This window comes from Aspergillus luchuensis, chromosome 5 (assembly GCF_016861625.1).
Source record: "Aspergillus luchuensis IFO 4308 DNA, chromosome 5, nearly complete sequence".
Lineage (NCBI taxonomy): Eukaryota > Fungi > Ascomycota > Eurotiomycetes > Eurotiales > Aspergillaceae > Aspergillus > Aspergillus luchuensis.
The window spans coordinates 1,782,697-1,805,502 of record NC_054853.1 but is presented as its reverse complement, the minus strand read 5'-3'; the positions used below and the strand labels follow the sequence as shown (position 1 = coordinate 1,805,502).

Sequence of the window (22,806 nt, the reverse complement as noted above, 5' to 3'; positions counted from 1 at the left end):
ACTTTTCAAGGCTTGATGCTCAATATTTTGTTCTTACTATTTGGCAGAACAATGTTGCTGGGCCTATTACTGCGCATATTGAGCCAAAAGAACACCCATCGGAGTGCAGAAGTCTTACGTCACCAGAATGGAATAATCTACTCTGGTATGGCCATTCTTTTGGTGAACATGATCATATATTTGGTTGGCCACTTCTTTCTAAGAAACCGCCTGAGCCACCCAATGATTTGGTGAGCGATATTCGAAATGAGGAGCTGTCACGTTTAGTGATAGACAATATGAGAGTAAAACGTCTCAGAGATCAGCTTCGCGAAGCTATATATGATTGCCATGACGAATGGGACAATCTCAAAAGCAAGGTTCAATCAGATATCGATCTAAGAGATCAAATCACAGATATTCAACAAAATCTCCGCAGATTGAAGCTTGTTTTAGTCGATGAGGAACAACCAGATGAAACACCATACCTTCAGGAGCAGAGGCCGGAAGATACACTTCATTATGCAGAGGAACAGTTAAAACTTGTTCAAAACAAGGTTGATGAAAGACATGTCAATCTGGTCATAGCGAAGCCCGGTGTATGTCTTCTGATGCCACATTCAAGAAATAATCTGACATCTGACAGCCAAAATCTCGTCTGAGTTGGATCCAACCAATTTGTATGTTCCTTCTTCCCGACGAGCAAAATCAAAAATGTTCGTTAACAGTTCAGATCATGGAAGATGTCTTCAAGGTGACATTCTGGAGGTGGAAAACTATAACCCCAGATCTAAGAAGCACATGGCTCTTATTGAAAATAAGTCGAACTCTTCTTGGGACTCAGTCCAGTTACATGATGATTTAAATTGCAAGCTGTTGCCGAGCCACAAATGCATCGTTTTTTTGACTCGGCTACTAACAATACCACAAAAAGTTGATGCTTTTCTTAGTACTCGTGATGCTGGAATATATGCTCTTCTAGCATGATAACAGCTTTTTGTTCCTAGTTTTATTCTGCTACTATGATATGCCAGCTGTGCGGTATCTTTAATATTCATCTATTTTGTTCATTCTTTTCTAAGATCAATAAAATATCATGATTGATCAGGGTCCTCATACTTGACATGTATTCTCTCCTTTGTCTTGGTACTGCATTAGGACATGAAAGCAACTTCATTGAGAGAAACGGTAGCCGGTTTCAAAGCTTAGTATAACCCGTGAAAACCTTTGGCCTATTCTAGCTTTTATTCATTAAGCTTGATTTTACACTCAGGGTTGCTGAAATAAGCTACGAGTATGGTTAAGTGGTAACCCCAGTGTCCGGGCATTCATTAAAGTTATATTACTTGTTTTGAAGAGCCGGTATTTTTCATTGATAAATCAGTCTCCATATCAGGCTTAGCCTTGTTTCATCATAGGGTTGCTGAAACGACTGAAGAGTACATCTGGAGACACCGGTTTCCGGAAAGCCTGTACGGGGCTGAATCTTACTAGTATGATATCACGTTGCTGCGGTGTCGTTCGATCTCTGGCAGCACCATATCACATGTAATCTATTGTGGCAAGAATGCCTAGATTGCTGAATCACATCGTAATACCTGTTATGTATTACCATACAGCAACTGATGCACCAGGATATGTTGTTTCCCCTGTTCTATATTCGGCTTAGCTTGGTTTCACCTCGGGGTTGTTGAAACAGTTAAAGAGTGTAAGTGGTGACACCGGTATCCGGACACCCTGTATGGGTAGATCTAACTTCATTATAATAGGCGTACACGATTACTACTGTAACATTAGCTGATGCCAAGGAGCAGGGTGTCAGCCTGGCCGTAGCGCATCTCGCCAGGAAGATCGACATCTTGCATAAGTATTCTCTAACCCACACCTATTCCATCCACGTCCACCAAATGCAGGACCAACATTGTATCAAGCCAGTCGGGAGCCAAAGTACCGTTCACCTCCCATTTTCATTACCCAATGACCATATTGATCGTGAAAGTATTTTCCCGTTTTTCTTGTGCGATTTCCAGGCCGCTCAACACACCAACAAAAAGTCGAGAGTCTCAATAATGTTTGTTGATTACTTTGACTGGGATTTGCTCGTGCTGAGATGTGAAACGGTGATCTTTTGAATTATGGATGTGTTGTGATAGGCATGGGCACTTTATGACACCACGGCATACTAAATCGGGGGTCTCATGGTCGCAATGATTCTGCTGTATACACTCAAGAGCCATACCATTCACGGCCGGCAAATATAGGCCAGTGGTATGGTGACTTGGGACAGGTTCGTCTGCCCAGATTTTCTCCACAGATCCTTCCCAAGTATTGAGGGCTGTCGGCTTCCTACTGAGATACCCTTGCTTCTTGCTATTAGGTTCGGTCTCATTCTCCCGAAGTTAGGATCTGCTTCCCAAGACTCCGTATCGATCGTTACATCGGACGGTGGTATCATAGGCCTCGATGCCGTGGGTCGTAGATACATAGGTGCCTTGGCCAGAATCCGAGGTGTGATTTGAGTGGTTGCTCGTGGAAATTAACCCAAGCGGACTATTGATAATGGTAATACAAGGAAGGTGGATTTTTTTTTCAGCTCATTTTGATTACAAACCACTGCAGCAGTGACCATTTAAAAGGCTGTGATCCAGCATGTGACTCTCGCGAGATCATGGCACATTGATTCGTCGATCCAGTACTGGCCTCGCTACTGTTCCCCATCTCCGATAGCCGGCCCCACTGTGATGGAGTTTTGGAGAAGAGTGCTGTTTCATGAGCGGTTGAACTATGCTGAAAGCCTTCTATACATTCCGGTATGTTCTTAATCGGAAGGTATGATGATAAGGCAGGCAGTAGAGATAACAGCCAGAAGAGGTAGCAGCGCAGAAAGTAAAACCTAAGATGAAGGTGACGGCTACAGGTACTACGTAGACAGGGCCAGGACATAAAATACAAAAGGAGGAAAGTGAACAAAATAAAAAATGTGGAATAATAAAACAGGAAAATTGTAGAGATATATATAGGGTGAAAGTCCACCATCAGCTCCCTTCTAGATTTACCATGCCTCCCACCTGATTGCATCAGCGTCATTGTGGCCATTAGGCTAAATCCCGTCATTCTCTGATGTTGTATTTAGTTGCGTGAAGCCAAAATATCCTCTGCCGGTGCAGACATACACATTGGATACACTCTCTTCTTTCTGCATCCAGACGATTGTCCGACGTATAGTCCTGCGGCTGCAGTGCACTCTATCTCTAATCCTACACTCAGCAAGAACTCTCAGCACCGTGAGATACGAAAGCATGTGCTCAATAACTGACAGCATCTCTGGACAACGTGTCCTCTTGTGAGTGGCCTCCGAACCTTACTAATATATACAGCTTCTGACTTATTTTACTCTTACAGCGTAAATTCCCATTTCAGTGGGCCTTTTGTAGCAGATATAAGCAAGAGTCGTCATCTGTCCCTACTCCCATGCTTAGAGCCCTTGCCCTGCGGATCCTTAGATCTGTTCAGTACTAACACCTATGCCTCCAGCACCTCAAGATCTCAGTATACTTGTCCAGGCAGATCATCATCGCCAGAAGTAGAGGGATATGATATGGCCATTAGATCATCAGAAAGCTCTGCGGAGGATTTCTTGCATCCTGACTAATCCCAGAAGATATCCATGTGGCTGCAAGAGTTTTCCTGGTCTCAGCTTCTAAATCTCATCACTCCCGGGAATATTAACCGCGAGCTGCTATTACAGTAACAGTACGGGCAGAAGCACAAGGAAAGCATGGCTCCAGTAGATTTGGACAACTGAAGGAAAAGGCACAGAGTTGCAGAGAGAAACTAATAAAAGAACCTCAACCAGCTGTACTGTGAGCTGGACAGTCATATACATGATTTCTTCCTAGAGCTGGCCAGTTGGCATCGTTGCAAGGGTCCACCGGAGTCTAAGATACAGATTGTCCAAGCTGCCATCCTTCTCATTAATTACATGGCCTGGATAATTAAGTATTTACTTCGCCTAGAGAACAAGATACCGAGCCAGCTGATGAAGTACCTAGCGCCCCAGATCCGCTGCATGCAGCTGCAGCAGCTGGTGTTCAGTCATCAGAAGCAGAACCAGACTTCCCAGCAGCAGCTCAAGAGGCTCCGGGAAGAAAACCAGACGTTGGTGGAGCGTAACAAAGAGCTCGAACTCCGGCTAATTCATATGGGCACGTGTGACAAACACATAATAGCGAAGTCTTGACTTCTCAGTCGCTGAATCAGTACGCGGTCATCGTCACCCGGTTTTGCAAACGGGCCACATTCGGTGCCTGTCTTATGGCGTCAACCCCTTATTCCCTCGCCCTGAATCGGTGGATGTGTCGACTTTACAATCCTAGAAGGGCTCTTGTTATTATTGCTGTGTTTTTTGTGCCGCAAAAGCGTGAACTACCATTATCTGGTTCGGGACACACAAGGTGTATGGACCGCCTGATCGAGTTAGGAGGATTCGAAATTATGCCCCCTTCTATTGCACAATGGAAAGGTGTGATTTTTATTGACGAAAAGGCACGAAAGAAGGAAAGACGAAGGAGTGACGAGGAATGGCTTGGTTTGGAGTCTTTACAATAATCTTGCTTCTGTTTTCATGCGGACACGGCCATAATGCCTGGAAATTTGGCCAGGGTCGAGAGAATCGTGGGCGACATTAGCAGGGTTTCCCTTTCGAGATATTCTCTCTGATATGTAGATAATTGAGTTCGGTTTCTATATTTCCTGAGACCTAGCTCTCTTTCAGAGTACAACGCATGGGGACAATGGTAACTATCAGTTTAAATTGTAATGATTAAGAATTATGCAGCGAAGTACACTCAGATTGATTTTAGCTGGCCAATCCAGGTATGAGTTAGTAGCTATGAGATAACGTTGGATCGCTTGGTAGTAGTTCTACCCGATCGTTTACTTTTGCAACTGATTAATGGTCCTTTACTTACAGGTCATGTACAGTTAGAGTTGAATTTAACAATGATATCTGCCCCTCACCTGCTTATTTCAATGCTGATACCGCTGGCTTCAATATTCAAGATCTGGAAGGCGTCACAACACTCGTTGAAGCTAAAACTCTGTTTATGCAACAAGGATCACTGATCAGTTGGGTTTAATACCTGGGTAGAGATTTCCAATTGCTGGATTCGGTCTTGACGTAAAGCATACCATCTGGAATGGTGCTGGGCGGTGATTCGACCGGAGCCTTTTTACCCGATGTCGAAGTATCTCGGCGAGTTCCAGGTTTTCATTCATACGATTGATGCTACAGCAAGAGATGACCACAAGTGGCCCCATACCCGACAAACAGATCAGAAATTCGATCGTCGAGATTTAGAATCTGTAGAAGCCTAGTCCCACTAAAACCGGTCCATGTCGCAAGAGGGTAGCTTGTTTTAGAACGCAGTCAATGAGCCTCCCTCTCCTGCCTGACGGCTTGAAAGTATGCTGGAGAAGCAGCATGGAACTACCATATCACCATATCGCTGTATAAGGGAGAACACTCCAACTATGCTGTCCACAGTACTAACTCCAAGGGGGCATAATTAAAATTTGTATTCCACTTGTACGAGAAGATGCATGGTTGTTGTCCTTCCTCGTTTTTTTTTAGTTTCGTGTTGGGACGATTCACCGACTGGCTAGCCCATTCGAGGTATCCACCTTTCCTGAAGTTGTATTTTACCGGCACTTCGCATTAGCACAAACCTTCACCAGATGTCGCTTACTGTGGATCTGGTGACAATTGCGCGAGTTTGGTGTGACTCTTGCTTTATGTATCAGGCCTATGAATGCAACTAGAGGAATGTTTGTATAAACTATTACAAATATCAACCCGACCAGATCATTTAGTCTTCTTATATTTAACATTACTAGTTAATTTTCCAACATGCCCTGATTCTGGGTATGATTTTAAAATATGTGTTTATATACCAAATGTACGTTTGTACTTTCAAGGTAAAGAGAATAACAGAGTGAAACAAAAGAAAAAGAAAAACGCAACATAATATTTTGGGAAAAGTGCCGCCAGGGATGGGCCAGGAAATCATGCGCTTGTGGGCCTCTGTACATCCGAGCTTATGTAGGCCTATATTTTCGGCTAAGAGACAATGGCATCATCATTGCGGGAAGGGTGGCTAAAATGTTGAAAACACACAGGTTAAGGAGAGAGCTGAGCTGGAGATAAATTAGAATTAATTAATCTAACTATTGATACCATTCTATTTCTAGTTATTTAGTCGATTCCCCAGAGGATCTATCTTTTTATTTATAGAATCCATACCAGCCAATCGCCTGTTGTGTTTTCCTCACACGATGGAAAGCAGACATGCTTACTGAAAGTTTGCTTTCGTCATCTCATATTCTTGAAGGCCGTAAAGTGACCCACCAGAATTCACTCACACCCTGTGTATGGAAGAGGGATTTGACAAAAAAAAAAAAAAAAAAAACCTGAATTAATATTCTAAGCAGGGCTAGTTCCATTTGCTCCGAGAAACTGAGATTGGCGGTAGACTTTAGTTAGATAATTACGAGAATATTATTCTGCTGTAATACAGTTATCAATAATTAAACATGTTTTAAGTTGTATTTAAACTGAACTCAGGGAGAGCCGGTGCAACTCATCAAATATCTTATAAGAAAAGAAATACTATTGCAAAGAAATATAGGGATTGTGATATATAATAACACTTTTAGTTTTTTTCACCAGCCTATCATACTTCTAGATATTTATCCCTGGTTTTATCCAGTATATATTCCATGACGAGGTCTCTTAAATATAAACATTAGATCATAGCTAATATAATCTTACAGTAAAAATATATTTATTATTATTTTTATATAAAATGCGCCAGCAAGCATCTCACTTGTATAAAAGAGATTACAGTGGTTTTCTGTAATAGTTAACCCCTGTATTAGAAAACCCGCGAAGCTATAAATATAATATTAGGCAGTAGTAATTAATGCTTATATTTCATGGAAAAGATTTTAAAAAAGATAGAATTAATTTTTTTTATAGTATTTAGTATCTACTGAAATTCTGTTTAATTATAATCATAGTATTTAGTGGCCCATCCAGAACTTTATCAAGGTAAAGCCTGCATTAATTACCAGACTTTCTGTATTAGTAAAGGAAGCGGCAGGACTATAGAGAAATATAATTATATCAGATACCTCCTCTAATATAATAAATCTCCTGAGAGAGTACAGTTTCATAATTACCTGCTCCAAAATAGGAATATTACTGATTGTTTTTTATATTATGGGCGTATCAGTCCATAACAGACATATAATATTTATATGAATATGATATTCAAAATTATTAACAGCAGTAGTTTAGATGATTCTAATAGTCATATACTTAGATACTATATACAGTATTATACTAGATACTGAGATTAAGTTATTAATTAAGAATAATATAACGATCGACCCGCAGCCCAGACTACGGGTTGTATTGCTACGTGTGCTGGTATATAAGTATAACTCTTATAATAATATAGTATGGAAGACAGCCTGTAACACTAGTATAGTCCTATAGAAATTAATTCTTATAAATTAATTGAATGCGTCGATGTTCAGGAATATAGTATAGATATATGAGTTACTAGAGATACCTGTAAAATATATATAATAATTAATATACCTAAGCTCGCTCACGGTGTGTTAGACTATATTATTAATACTGGTTTTATTAGTAATATCTACTATTACTGACAAGATACAGAAGTCAGAGTGGGAAATAAACTTTTAATATTTCTGGAAAGTAGGATCTGTAGAAAGATTCAGATTTATTAAAAGAATTATTTTAATACCAGCTTTAACAAGAGTAAAGTAGATATCTTTTTTAATATCTGATATAGCCTGCAGATTAAGTTCTCAGTTATATTTAATTTAATATTTATTTTTATAGATTCTTAATATAAAGGAAGTAAAATAGTGACAGCTGATTTATACTAGTTATAAGAATAATTCCATTATTCAGTCTGGTACCTGCTATGAGAAGTACAAGAACAAGTTATAGTAAGATAAAAGTAATACAAATAATAAATAACTAGTAGATTGTAGAAGAGATAAATTTTTATTACTATTTTTATAGCTCGGTTATCGAAATGGTGGGAGGAGAGAGAGTAGAATAAAAGAAAAAAAACATAAGATACTAGTAAATCATTAAAAAGATAATAATATGAGATGGGAATAAAATTAAATAAGAAAAAGATAATAGCAGGAAGAAAACTCTAGCCTGATATACACTGGAGGCTGCGCCTTGCATTAAATATAAAGAAAAAAAGATTAACTTCTGTTCATATGTTATTTCAGGTAAGAATTTAATATACTATAAGCTCTAAGAAGACACTGCATTTATACTGATATTAATCATACAAACAAAACAATTAGAAGAATACTGACAGTGCGGAGAATACCTGCTTATAAAAAAGAATTTTAAAAATAAAAAAAAGTACCGCTTAAAGAAAATTATATAGAATGTTCGGCCTGTACATCACCACTATGGAGGATTAGACCTAATAAAAGAAAAGAATCCTGCAATACATACAGCCTAAGATAGTCTAAGAAGAAAAAAATAACACTAGTATATAGTATTATCCATAAAAGATAGACACTATAAAAGATATACATATTATCCAGCTGGACAGAATCAGTAAACCCGGAAACTCTAAACCAGCAGATATTAATGAAATTACCTTCATCAGACTATGAGGGCTTGATCGTTGCCGATTACAAATATACAAAATCAAATGCTGAGAAGTGTGAGATTCATGCCAAGAACGAGACCTGCTCATAGCCAAGATGGGTAAACCGGTATGGTATATACCAGCATAGAGCAGGAATGCCCAGCCCGTAGCGCCTGAGTAGCTTACTTTCCAGCTAAAGAATAACTACGATCCAGCATATTTAAACTGTTGCTGATATACTAGAATCTATTACTTGTAATATAGTACAGTATCTTAATATAATATTTGATAATCTTAATAGGACAATAATATATCTGTTCTGTTACTAGAGGTATTATTTATAAAATTCACTGCCTGGAGGTTACAAGTATGATTTTAACTATATTAACCAGATCTAGAGAGTAAATACCCACCTCTGCAGTAAAAGCGGCCTTGACTATATTTAAAATAAATATTATATTATCTTTTCTTCTCTTTTGTTTTATCTTTTTCTATTATTTTTTTTTATTAATCTACTACTAATTAAGCATATTTTCTTAACCCAGTAATCTAGTATTAGTCATATGCATATTATCTATGTTACTCTTTAGAAACTGAACTAATGAACTGGAGTGGATTAGTAGCTTCAGTATAATAGAATATTATATATTATCTTCCTATAATAAACAGCTAATAGACCTATTAAATAAAGTCTATAAGTACTATAATATCTTCTCTTATTCTCAGTAGTAGATTACCAGCATTATCCTGAGTTTATATAACTAGCCAGCTAGCACTAAGCCTGTTGCATTTATATATCTTTAATTATTTTATTATATATTCTGATAATTATTCCAGTATATTAATTAAATATCTAAGTCAAGAATAACATTTCTGATTATTATCAATTCTTGTATAATTCCTGTTAGAAGTCCTGTGGAGGGGCTCTTATATATAAATTTAGTAGTATATTTTTTAATAATATTTATTACATTAGTTAGGCACCGTGGGAGGCCCAGAAAAGTCAAGCTGGATCTATAATAACTATATAAATATCTTCCATCCTTTTAACTTTTCTTAATCTAACCCTATAAAATATCCTATACCCTAGGTAAGTGAATAGTCAAATAACGCATAAATATATTGCCCGCGTAGAAAATGATATACTATATAATAATCAACGGATAGTAATTATAGTATTTGTAGAAAGGATTAACAGATATATAATAATAAAGATAGTATAGTAATCAGCAAATCTCAGCCAGTCAAATAATCTAAATCAAGAAAGCAGAGTTTAAGTAACACAACCCAAATACAGTATAAAGTAACTAATAATTAGAAAAGGTATTAAAGTTCCCAAAAATTATATACTATAAGTGCTTTGTTTTAACAAGTCAAGATTTGCCACAGGCATTCAGTTTATACCAAAAATTTACAATCACTATATTTGTGTAATAAAATATCATCTCCTTATAGAAAGAGTATAATAGGTTCTTGTACTGTTCCACTTTTAGTTAAATTATATAAAAAATTATATGAAATTTAGATAATAAATACTGATAGATGCAAGAACAGAAGCTTGGACTGTATATATTATTTTTTTCTTTAATTTATAAAAAAATAAAAAGAATCTCTGTGGATATTACTATTGAATATGCAGAGATTCTTTCACTGGAATAAGCTTGATTAATAGTGACCAGGGTTAATAATATTCTAAGTTAATATAATAATAGTATAATATTAATACCGCTAATAAAATTAGTCAGCTGCTATATTTTAGATTAAATAAAGGTTAACAGAGAGTGCCTGATCTGGTAATTTTCTTTAATAAATATAAGTCTAAACTTTCTCTTTAACCAGGATTACCAGTCAGCTGAGATAGAGTCTGATGCTGATTAATTAATTAATTTGTGTCTGTATTTATCTGACCAGAAGAATATATATACTATGCTAGGATCTATACCACCCGGTACTATTAATATATAAGTATAGGCTTGTCTAGATCTAAAGTAAGATTAGCTTATAAAATTACTGTTACTAGCTCTGTCCACTGCCCGTATGCTAAAGATTTAGTAATATTAGATAGATTATTTCTGTTTACAGGATCTGAAAAAGACTTTAACCTGAAATCTTATAAAGCCTTGATTAAGGAGTTTATAAATATATTATACCATGATAAGCAGTTAATTAGAAGGAGTCTTATTTTATCAGATTATAATTTCAATAAAAAAGATATAAAATCTCTGTCCAGGAAGACATTATACTACAGTATTATTGAGAAAAAATCTGCTCTGTTATCCCAATCTTTATTACTAGATAATAATCTAGTATTTTAAGAAAGCAGTACTATCCAAAGATATATATATCTGAAAATTCCGGGCTTAGTTACACTGTATTCTAGACAAATTCCTGGTATAGAATAATATATATTCAGTTTTTTCTCTTTCTATAAATTAATATTTGTAAAGTGTTTGTATTTCACAGAGCATCTCAGATATACTAGAGCTAAAGAAATCTATTCTTATTATTATTCTACTCTGGATAATATATTACTTGTTTTAATCTCAGAATAATATATACAGCAAGCTATAAATCAACAGGTATTATTTATAGTAATAAGATATATATCTATATTTTTCACTTTTATTCTACTCTTTTACTTTTCTACTTCCCAGCCAAAGTATTATAGGAATATTCCTGAGATTCTAATAAAAAAAATCCATATCTATTTATGCAGTAGGCAAAATATTCTCTGATTACAGGGATTTATCTTTTCTAGTAAATTTTTCTTAACTTTGACAGGCTGCTTTAAAAGTATGTATCTACAGGCTGATACTAATCTCTGTCTGATTAAATAATTAACTTCTTTACTTTCAAGTAATAAAGAACTAGTCCTCTTTATTTATTCCTGACTTTAGATAATACTCTATTAAGAATTTGAAATTAGTCCTGTAGATTAGAGATATTTTAACAGAATATTTAAGTATTATTCAGAGAAACAAAGCTCTGGTTCAGTGAAAATCATGTAATATATTTTTTCTTATTATTTATTATTCCGTCTGTCCAAGTATGACTAGTGTTGAACTGACTTTAGTAATATCTGGGATTGAGGCCTTCTTTTGAAGGCTAGAGTAGAATGATACAGGAACAATGTATCTGGAACTGAAGCAGGATATCAAAGCCAAAATAGTCGGTCAGAACTATGCCGGATGTTCTCATTATCCCTAATTGGTTCGCAGCGGGATCTTGACCGAGCTCTGGACGAACTGCAGAACAACCGGCGAAGTCAGAAAAGGAGACCAAATCTGTGAGAACGGCCGCTCCATCTCATTCGGTCGATTCTCACACCGGTCATTTGTACCTCGAGTTGATCAAAATTGTTCGGCCGGTGCTACAGTCATCAGCACACAGAGGGCAGCGCCGATTGCAGGTCGAAGAACCGCACGCCAGATTACTGTGTCATATCTACTATGCCCAGCGATGACGAGTCACCGCCGTCTCGGTCAATCCCCTTCATGGAGTACAATAATGTTGTCATGCTGTCGCCTGATGATTCATCGTTTTTGAACCGAGCTCGCGCGGAGGACACGACCACAGATGCCGCGAGCCCTCCAGGTTCACCGGATGGTCTTCGGATAGGCCCCGCGAAGACAAATTTGCTGTATATCGGCTATCTCACCCTATGACCTTGCGGTTATCTTACCAGAAGATGGGCATGGAACTATGCTTGATAATAACCAAAACTTGGTGTCTTAAAACCCGACTTCATGGTTTCAGGACATTGATGGCAAGGGCTGACAACATCGGGTATTCGGGTTTGAACTCGGCTACGCCAGGGGAAGATCTTCTGCTGCTATCACAGTTGACGTTTCAGCTGGATATCACCATGACCATGGGCTTACAACCACAAACGTCACTTGAGTTCTGGGTGGAATGGTTGGCTATGTTTGTTACAGTGACCGTCCTGACGTGCCCGCAGGCTTGGGAGCTTCAAAAATGAGAACGTAATCCTTCCGAAAGCTTGAAACGGCCGATGGCTCCCACAGCTAACCTGCATGATAATCTCGATAACAGCGGTTTTTCCGCAAGATTATCGGCTCCGGGTACCCCAACGTCAACCAGGATCGCAAAGAATCTGCACGACAATGTCTCCGGCTTAGAGGACACTAATGCACAGCCTCGGGTGTTTGTATCATACTAGACACCTATGGCGGATTGGAGTCCGCATAAACAGTGCAATTATCAAGACACAGTTGGTTATGACCAGGTGGGACAGCCTGGCAGCCAAGGTCGCCGGCGCAGATCCCCTCCGAGCCATCGAATATGACGACTGTGGATCCGACCGGGAGCAGCACGTCGTATTACGGCACGTCACGTGTTGGTTCTTGGCGCACGCGCTCCCGCTTCAGCGCCAACAGTTACCTTCGCCACCCCAGCAGCAGGTATCTTCCTCCCCAGGTTCCAGAAATGATTCATTTGTAGCTGTGGTGAGTAATACGAAGGATTCTCTATTCTACAGCTAACCCAGAGCACAGATGCTGGGGTCGCGCAAGTTATTGAAGTTGAATTGCAGCTTTTGTGGAACAATTTAACTGGCAGGAGCCTCGCCGGACAGTTGCTGCAAGATCACGAAACTCACTTTTCATCAACATGTCGATGACGCTCATCGGTGTTCGCTTTGAGGGCCTCTTCACCAAACGTACGGTGAGACGCTCGGTCAGAGCCCCTCTAGCGTGATTTTCCTCCATCCGACGGCAATCTGAGCCACCCTCCAACCCAGCCAGATAGCTGACAAATGAATCATTTTTGAAACCTGAACTTGCTTCCTCAGGCATGCGTAGGAAACCTTCTTCTGTAGGCAATGTGGCAGTCAAATTTTGGCTCGACATCGGGACGCTCCACATCTTATAAATCCTATAGCCTTGCCCGTCTTGGTTTGGGATGCCTCCATTGAGGGTGCGGAGCGGACTTGCTAGCTTCGGCGAACTTCGCAGTCCAAGAGTCGGTCTCGTCCTCAGGCCATATCTCATAGCAGAATTCTTCTGCGCCAGGCACAGTGGGGTGCACCAGTTCGATCTTCTTGACGCAGCACGATCCTCTTTCCCCCTTCAAAATTGGCTCTTCGACTGCTTGGTAGTTTGTCCCTCCATGCGGGTTGAATCTTTCGGGAGGTGGAGGCGTCACGACTGTGACTGTTCCCCCGTCTTGTGCAATATGAGAGGCAAAAAGAGCCGATGCGCCGTGCATATATCTGCTCCAACGTTGCTTCGATTTATGGAGATGCCGACATTGCGGATGGTCATGGACCATGAGAGGGCCCATCGCCGTGGTTAGCGTCTGCATCCCGTGTGCGTCTGCCCATTGCTGAACAATGGCACGGGGTACGCCGCTCCACATCACCTGGCGGCCCGGCCGCCATGCGGTTCCCTGGAACCGTTCGCAGATCTGGATCGCCTCTGCGGTAATGAGGTCTTGATGGAGATACTCGATGCCCACTGACGAGCACATGTGGTTTTGCCCGACCAAATCCCACGTCCAACGCGGTGTCTGGGACCGAGCTGATGGGCAAGGAGGTGGTCGGTGGAGCGATTGGAGATGATCTACGGTCGCATGGTGATGTCATCATGAGAAGATCCACGGGAAGAGCCTACATCTACATTTCACATCGGGCAAATCCAGCAAATATGCTATGAACGGAATGGGATCTAGATGTCAGAACATTTATAAAAACCGACCCACCAGGATGGTCCTCTTATGCTGTCAGTCGTTTAGGCAATGGGCGTTTGAATCATCCCAGCGAATTCCAAAGATGAGGCCAATTCGGGCTAATCAATTCGGAATGAATGTAGGTAGATTACGTTTTAGCTGACAAAGGCGAGTTGTTGTTTCACCACATAGAACCCCAGTTGGTGATAGTCCTGATTCATTCTCAGGGGTCTTCCCGTATTCCCGAAGCGATCTGATAAGAATGCAAGGCATTTGATCAATATATAGACATTGCCTCTTATCAATGGTGCAAGATATGGACAATGACAGTATGTTAATTCGCAAATAGCGACCAGCTAGTATCAGCTACTGTCTCTCTCGGGGAACCCAATGCTTATCGGGGAAGCTGGATAATACCCAATCCAGCAGTAACAGCCTCTGGCGTATTCTATCAGGGCAATAGCGCGCACCTGGAAGGGTTAAAGGGCGGTCTGAGCTCCGTTCTTCACTCGCCAGCACTTGCTCTACGCTCCCGCCGCCCTCATGCCTATAAAATCGTCGCCTCATTGTTCAGAAACTTCAGCGATCAACCATAACACCTCCTGACGAAGATGCCCAGTGCATTTCAACGATGGGTAGAAACAATGCAACTTGTCAGAATCCTTAGCCAGCAGAGCGAAAGGACCTTGTGGCCAGATGGGTGTCAAAAGCCCGTTTCCTTCCGTCACGCATGGGAAAGCAGCGACCACTGCCATCTCTGGAGGGGACATACACGAAAGTTGAGCAACAAATTGCGGACCGACAAACGGCGCAGTGGAGTTGCAACTCCAGAAGGCACCGTATCGGTTGCAGCCTGGCTCCATCGGCAGCAAGAGGAAACCAGTGCCATTGAGCCTGTAGACGATCACCGAAGCGCCTTCAAGGTGCTGACTAAGAAATATTGGCGTCCTACGCTCCTCAACCTCAATTGCGACAGCCGCTATCTGCTGAGTTAGCATTGTCCGATACAAGAATAACAGGGCGAGAAAGACACACCTTATGTGTCGTGACAAGGGTACTTACTATGAGACGATAGTAAGCGGAAAAGCAGCTCCCGCATTGCCATGATCTTCCAGAGTCGCTGGGACAGAGTATGGGTAAATCCGAATGCGTGCCGATTGTCCCAAGGCAACAAGGCATCGCGCCCGTGAGCACGGCGACTTTGATGGCGAGAAACGGACCTAACTGTACGATTGCGTGCGGCTAAACAGGTGCCATACTGCAGATCTACCTTCTCAGTTGTCCAACAATGCGCCCTGGGGGCCGACCCACGAGCTGGGGCTAACCTATTGGTCATTCTTGCTCCACAGGGGCGCTGCTGACAGCTGGCCGTCCATTCTTTACAGAAGGATCCGTATGTTTCATTTTCCAGGGGCACCATAACAACGAGCGTGCGCCATCCGTGCCACGAAGCAGATGTACCTTCCACACTAAGTACAATGGACAAGTTCTCCTCCCACTAAAACCCACCATGTCTGCTCAGGCGGTGTTTTCGAGCTTTTTCGGGCGACCGGAATGGTTGTCCACAATCAGTGCACCAGCTATGTACAGCGCTGTCATGCTGTCGAAGGCCAGTTCTGCTCTCGAAAGACCTAGTACAAAGCCCGCAGTAGAAATGTCTGGGCGTTTGGCGCACGGATGGAACAGGAACAGAGCGGAAGATACTCGGCTTAACAATCTGATTGTCACTAAATAGAATTGCTAAGCCTTCCAGTCTAGGCGGGTGAGGTTCTAGACAAAGGCGCCCCTACCATGTTCTCTTTTCCAGTTCGACAACTCGTTCTATCAAAGCCGTGGACAGTTCATACACAAACTCGGGGTATTCTTTTCGGGCGTCATCAAACTGCCGGAATGTCTGAAGCGTACCGAGATGTCGAAGAGCGAAGCGTATGATAATTTCACGTAGGTCTGATCTTGGCGGACACTGAGACCCATAGACATCGCTGACAACCGTGAGAAATCCGCAGTCGTCCCAGTTATTTTCCATGTTGGAGTTCAACTTTCTTTTGGATATATCTTTCAGTCCTTCAATCATATACTTATCGGCTATAATATAGATTTGCACATTGGTCTGTGCACGCCTCCACTGCCTTGAAAGAGCATCTTGGGAGATACGCTCGGTCGGTGATATTCCCTCTTGGTTCGCAGCAGATTCATTATCCGCACCTGGACCATCCGTATCGTCTGGTGAGTCATCGTAGTCCGCACGGTAAAGAAAATCAAACAACTTGGATACGATGAAAGGGTCATCGTGAATGTTGATGACGCGGGATTCAGATTCCTATGTATGTGGAAGTTAACGACCAGGCTTTGGGTTCTACCGCCAACCCATTTACCTCGAAATTACCATTTGCTGCCTTGTCGAAAAATGGCGACTGTGGGCACACAATGCAGCAATGAACGTGGAAGGTTGAAGATTGGCATCTGACTAGGAGATCTGAGAACTTCCCATCTTCTCGCATGCTATAAATTATGTCTTAACCCATGTCTCAAACCAGGATCGAGACTAATTACCGCGACAACAATGCTTTGAGTGTATCAAAACCCGCAGACATGGTGCTTCAGGATACTCCCCTTGGATTTGCTTCAGTATTACTTTCCTGACAAATTCCGTGTCTCCTCGGGGACTGTCATGGCCTGTGCGGATGGCAGTGATCATATGACCTGGCCACATTATCATCTTCCTCCTGGCTCCAGGTTTCTCCCTTCTGACCTTGAATAGCTGGGAGCCGGATTAGAATAGAACTAACATCTTGCTTTTTACCGGCTCTAGATTTTTATTCGGAAACAAATTTACAAGTATCCCGTGCTAATCTGCTCTTCTGCTGTCTGATGCCCTTCCATGTTTTCTAATTATTTTTCTGTATGTGTGGTCAAGCTTTGTGTATCTCCTTGTCTAGTCTAATAATAAAGCTAGTTTGTTTATCACTTAGCTCCAGCTGTCTCTGTATTTATACTTGGATTATAGTGTAATAGGCTTGATATATATACTTAATAATATATATTACACCATAGGAACGTTCATTAGAAGAGAAGAGTTGAAGCTAAAGCTGCTTGAATTATTATTATCTGGACTATATATGGAGTAGCTGGGCGCGAGCTGAAGTAAATAAAGTATATATAGTTATATAATGCCGATATGCAGTCTTGCCTACTAGGAAGTAGATATACTAATATCTTATTTTCACGCTTATTATTAGATTAAATTCTAACTTGGCCTTTTCTTAATAATTAGCTTTATATTTACTATTGTGTCTGGACATTTGACGCGGTATACATAGTATTTATACTGGATAGTGGTAATCATGTAGACAACAGAATATTATATATGTAGATTTTATATATAATATACTTTTTAGTACATGAGTAATAAATATAATTTTATAATCTTAAAAATAAACAAGTGTATCACTACAATTTACCTGATCTTTCTTAACTTTCTAGAAGATGATTAAGAAAAAGTATAAAATCTTAGATTCTAACTTATCTAGAAAATTAAAGAAATATTTTTTGTTGTTATGATAAGTTATATGTTTGTACAATATTTTATACTGACTAATAGTATAAATATATGCCTGCTGGTATATTTCAAGAAAAATATTATAAGATAAGTATTTATAACAAGAAGAAAGAATATAATATTATTTTATATGGATCTAAAGATCCAGTATTATATTAAAAACTTAATTGTAATAATTCTACTAGCAGAGCATTCTTTTGCTAATGACTGTATATTAGTTAAGTGTAAAAATAAGATCTATTAACAGCCAAAGCAGACAGAGTAGCATTTACTGGAATGATAGTTATAAAATAATACTTAAGTTAATTATTTTGACTTATCTGATACTATTAATTATTAGAGACAATCCAAGTATAGATGCTTGTTATAAGCTAATTGTATATAAACAGTATACTAGAGTATCTTTAGAAGAAACTTCAAACTATAATAAGATTCTAACTTTATAAAATATTCTTAACTAAATATCCTGATCTTAATCAAGAAAAGAGATATGGTCTATTTATATATAGTATATATTTTTTGTTTTATCTGTATATACTAGGCAGGGTATATAAAATTAATATCTAAAATATTTTATAATAAAGTGCTATTCTGTATATATATAATATTCCTAAAAATCTACCTTACTAGTCTTGTAAAAAATTTTTTATATTCTGATAAATCTATACCGGTAGTAATCCTACCTGTCCGGCAGAGAGATAGGGGTTGCTTAATATATATAAACTTAGGCTTTTAATACTGGATAACTTATTATGAAGAACTGGTAGCTGGTAGAACCAGCAGTATCTAGTACCAGGAAATAACTGTCAGGACTGGTTAGCTGCAAGATTAAATAAATACTTAATTACTTTTAATATTATATTTATAGTACAGATATACCACCATGGAGGTCACCAGGAACTATTATTAAAAGTATAAAGTTAATATAGTTTATTAGTCTGCTGTTATATTAGTATAAGACTTTAAGATACTATGCGAGATGGGGCCAGATATAGTGGTATTATTATAGACTAGATAATTATCCTGCCTGTAAGAGATATAATACTGAAATCTTAAGTAATTTAAAAAACTAATTTAGCTAATATTAATAATATAATTAACGGTTGGGCGGCCCATCTAGTAATCTTATATAAATAATTCTTTTCTAAGTAAAAGATATCTTAACCATCAGAAGTCTGAGTAAAATTAATTTTATATGTAGACTATAAATAATATAAAGAACTCTTAGATGCTATTTAAAAATATCTTTAAATATAATAGTATATTACATTACATTTTCTGTATTATATCTATCTTTGATAAATGTTGAATATATTCCATATGAAGAAGAATTATGAAATCTGAAAAAGATTATTAATTATTTACCTTTATATATATACTGTATATGTAAGTTCGAGCTTCTCAAGTCTAGTATTAGCTGAGATATAATAATATTAAAAAGATATCTTCTATATAAAATGGCAGGATGGGCCGCCAAACTATTATTTATATTAATTAACTAGCTAGTTAGTTATTAATTAACTGACATTCTTCTTTTCTATAATAGAAAGCTAGATAACATTGAGCGATAATATAGGCCGAAGATAAATTTTCTTATTAGACCCATCTACCATTATATCAATATTGTTTGCTCTTATTTATTTTTTTTTTATTTTTTTTTTATTTTTTTTTCTCCCCCTTGTTATTTCTCGTTAAGATAATAGAACCCTGGGATCTGAACTTGGGATCACCGCAGCATCTAGACCCCAGCCGGCCTATACTCCGGTCAGTATATAATAAGCCTGCTGGGCAGGTACTTAGAGGATTATTATTATATCTGGCATAATCTATCTCATTACTCATAATAATACACCTCTACTACTACTATGAGACCTCGGGCTGTCACTATCTGCTGTTGTTATACTTCATACCTATAGGATCTCTGTGTGATTTGGAACTATAATTAGTATTATTATATTTAAAGATACTGGATACTGCACTATACTAGCAAGGATTATATAAGAACTTAGAAGTTTCTGATCTGTTGATTATAATTTTAAATAATTATACTTAATTAATCTCAGCTAGTATCAGACTACTCTAGCAAACATGTGTTCAATAAATATAGCTGATATTGATAAATATATTATTATTTATATTTATATACTTATTAATGGAGAAGTGTAGTTTTTTTAAATAACTAGATATTACTTAGTGCTTGCCCCTGCGTCATTACAAGGCATATATTAAGTAATTTCCTGTAAAAGAAAACTCTTTTTTAAGACTAAGTATCAGTTAAGGCCTGATTTCTTGTCATGAACTGTGCTCTTTGTAAGACAGACTACTGTATTATTTTTTTATTCATTGTATAGTTCTGAATCTATTATTTAAAATTCCTAATTATCAGATATTATAAGCCATCTAATAGGCGCAGCTGATAATATAATACTATAAGCTCCGCAGTATATACTATTCAGTGGATTTATTAAATCAATAATTAATTATTATAATATTATAATACTCTGGTCTTGATCTTATCCCTTTATATAATTTTAATAAAGATAAACTTTGCTAGTTATTCTATTTCTATAAGCTGAGCTTGAAGTATGATTTTTTCTTATTGTAAGTTTTTAAAGAATTCTAAATTCTTGAGTGAATCCCAGTCTTGGTTACTAATAATATATTTATATATAGTATATTCTTTTAATACAGAATAAGAACTGCATGACTTTAGTTAATCACTCTATACTGACCAGATTACTTGTATGAAAAGTATAAGATAAATTAAACTTAGTTTTATATAAATATTTTAATTATTTAGTAAGTTCATAGCTTCTCTTAGTACCTGTAACAGAATGGATAGATTATTAGCCTGACTTTATAATTATAATAATTAAAGTATATATGAGTTAGTTGTTTTGTCATGTACTGCTTAGTATTAATACAGATCTCAGCCCTATCCATTTTAGAATTATCTATTAAGAAAGAGAAGCTTATACTACTTGGTACTATTAAAATAATATTATAGCTCTTTTTAAATAAGATAAAATAATAATCTTAGAGATTTGTAGAGATCTGGTAATAAGTATATATTTATATTATTATAGTAAGAGCAATAGAGAGATTCTTTTTTTAATTATTTATAAGAGGTTGATTAGATGCACTGTCTATGGTTAAAAATAAATACTGCTGAAAATAATAAGTAATAAATTTTTCTGTTCCGCGGAGCTAGTGGCAAGATTGGCATGAAAGATATAATTATATTAAATTCTAGGATATACTTGAATTGCAAATATTTCAACAGTTAGATAAATTAGAAAAATATAAGATGAGAATACTGCTCCTGTGTACTGCTCCTGGTAAATAGATTTTCTGTACTTAGAAATATATTGTATATATCATATTCAAGATCTATATAGATATTATATAAATAATAATAACTCTTCTGCAGAATAAGTTTTATAATTTGCCAGATATAATACTTTAACAGAAATAATACTTGAAATTTAAAATAAGAATTATAGAACAGTAATATTGCATAGCTTATTAAATAAACTAAATATTGAAACTGCTATGAACAAGATAATATAATAAATTATAACTATAAATACTTCTATTATATTATTTTTATTATTAAAAATACCTGGACTGGAGCTCTCAGAGGTTGATATCATGATTTATGGCCGTGATTCATGTATATTCCATCTATCCAGGCTTATCTTTAATTGATATGAGAAGTAACTGTAAGATGGAGTACTTATATAATTAGAAATCTATCAGTTCCATTGTGAAGTTCTTTATGTGTTAATATATATTTAAGTAATGTTTTTTCATGTGTCTATTCTAGATGTTTTGTTATTAAATTAAGAATGAGGGCCTCTAGACTATTAAGCCAGGTCTTTAAGAATCTTTTTTATAAATAGATAGAATATTCTGATTTTAAAGAAATCTTATACTGATATAAAGCTACATTGATAAAGCCATAATTTGATAATTCACTGTTATATTATTCAAATAAACTGAGCTGTCTTTCATTTTTATAGTAAGCTATCTGCAGATCTTTATAGAAACTATATACTGGGTCTTTTTGGTTGTAAAGATTGAGTATAATTCTGTGGAGCTTTACTATTCTATATAATATACAGTATCTGTAATCAACTTTGGTTAGCTGGGTATATAAATATAAATATAGCCTTCTATATATACCTGAATACTCCAGCTAGTAGATATTTTAGCAGTAAGATATTACCGCCGAGGCTATTAATATGCACGAGACTGATATCTATATATATTTTCTACTAATTAGGTTATATAAGATTAATAATATGAAAATCACAGTTCAAAGATATTCTATAAATAAATTAATCCAGAATTAGATTATTATACTATAAACATACTCCCAAGGCTGTATATATATAAAATTAATACTAAAAATTTATTTTATTCAGCTTGGTTCTTACTAATATAAGATTAATTATAGTTTATCCGGTAACCAGGATTCTTGTCAGCTATAACCAGGATTAATTATAAGGCTTAAGTTGTAAAGATGAGAGTTATATTAAAGTATATTTTTTATAGACTAAAACCAGTTCTCAGATCAAGTATATTTCCTGTTTATATTATTATTAAAAATTAGTGTCTCTACTGCTCTAGTTCTTGTAGTTGAACAGCTTGGTTGTTTTCTTAAAATCAGACTGGTATTATAGATAAAAGTAAGATAGACTTATGTTATTGTGATTCTTCATACTGTTATTATCAGCAATGTTTAATTAATGTGAGAGGAATATTAAAATAGAAGAATATACTTTATTAATTAGCCAGGGGTGTCGGTCACCATGTTTCTGAGGATATTCTTGATTATACTATATTTCCTGTTCTTTATAGTCATTCTTT

The 22,806-nt window shown here is 37.3% G+C and overlaps 4 protein-coding genes across 4 annotated transcripts; 1 reads left to right on the top strand and 3 right to left on the bottom strand.

Annotated features, from left to right (window-relative positions):
- Positions 1–12,139: 12,139 nt before the first annotated feature.
- Positions 12,140–12,355, top strand: AKAW2_50613A (uncharacterized protein; the record flags this gene model as incomplete). The annotated part of the gene is made up of 1 exon (XM_041690451.1): positions 12,140–12,355. One exon carries the CDS (start codon positions 12,140–12,142, stop codon positions 12,353–12,355), a length of 216 nt encoding a protein of 71 aa, XP_041544034.1.
- Positions 12,356–13,583: 1,228 nt separating this feature from the next.
- On the bottom strand, positions 13,584–14,177 carry AKAW2_50612S (uncharacterized protein; the record flags this gene model as incomplete). The annotated part of the gene is made up of 1 exon (XM_041690450.1): positions 13,584–14,177. One exon carries the CDS (start codon positions 14,175–14,177, stop codon positions 13,584–13,586), a length of 594 nt encoding a protein of 197 aa, XP_041544033.1.
- A 761-nt stretch (positions 14,178–14,938) lies between these two features.
- AKAW2_50611S (uncharacterized protein) lies at positions 14,939–15,480 on the bottom strand (the record flags this gene model as incomplete). Its single annotated transcript, XM_041690449.1, has 2 exons — positions 14,939–15,354; positions 15,438–15,480. 2 exons carry the CDS (start codon positions 15,478–15,480, stop codon positions 14,939–14,941), a joined length of 459 nt encoding a protein of 152 aa, XP_041544032.1.
- Positions 15,481–15,873: 393 nt separating this feature from the next.
- Positions 15,874–16,876, bottom strand: AKAW2_50610S (BTB/POZ domain-containing protein; the record flags this gene model as incomplete). Its single annotated transcript, XM_041690448.1, has 3 exons — positions 15,874–16,102; positions 16,166–16,695; positions 16,751–16,876. 3 exons carry the CDS (start codon positions 16,874–16,876, stop codon positions 15,874–15,876), a joined length of 885 nt encoding a protein of 294 aa, XP_041544031.1.
- Positions 16,877–22,806: the final 5,930 nt, after the last annotated feature.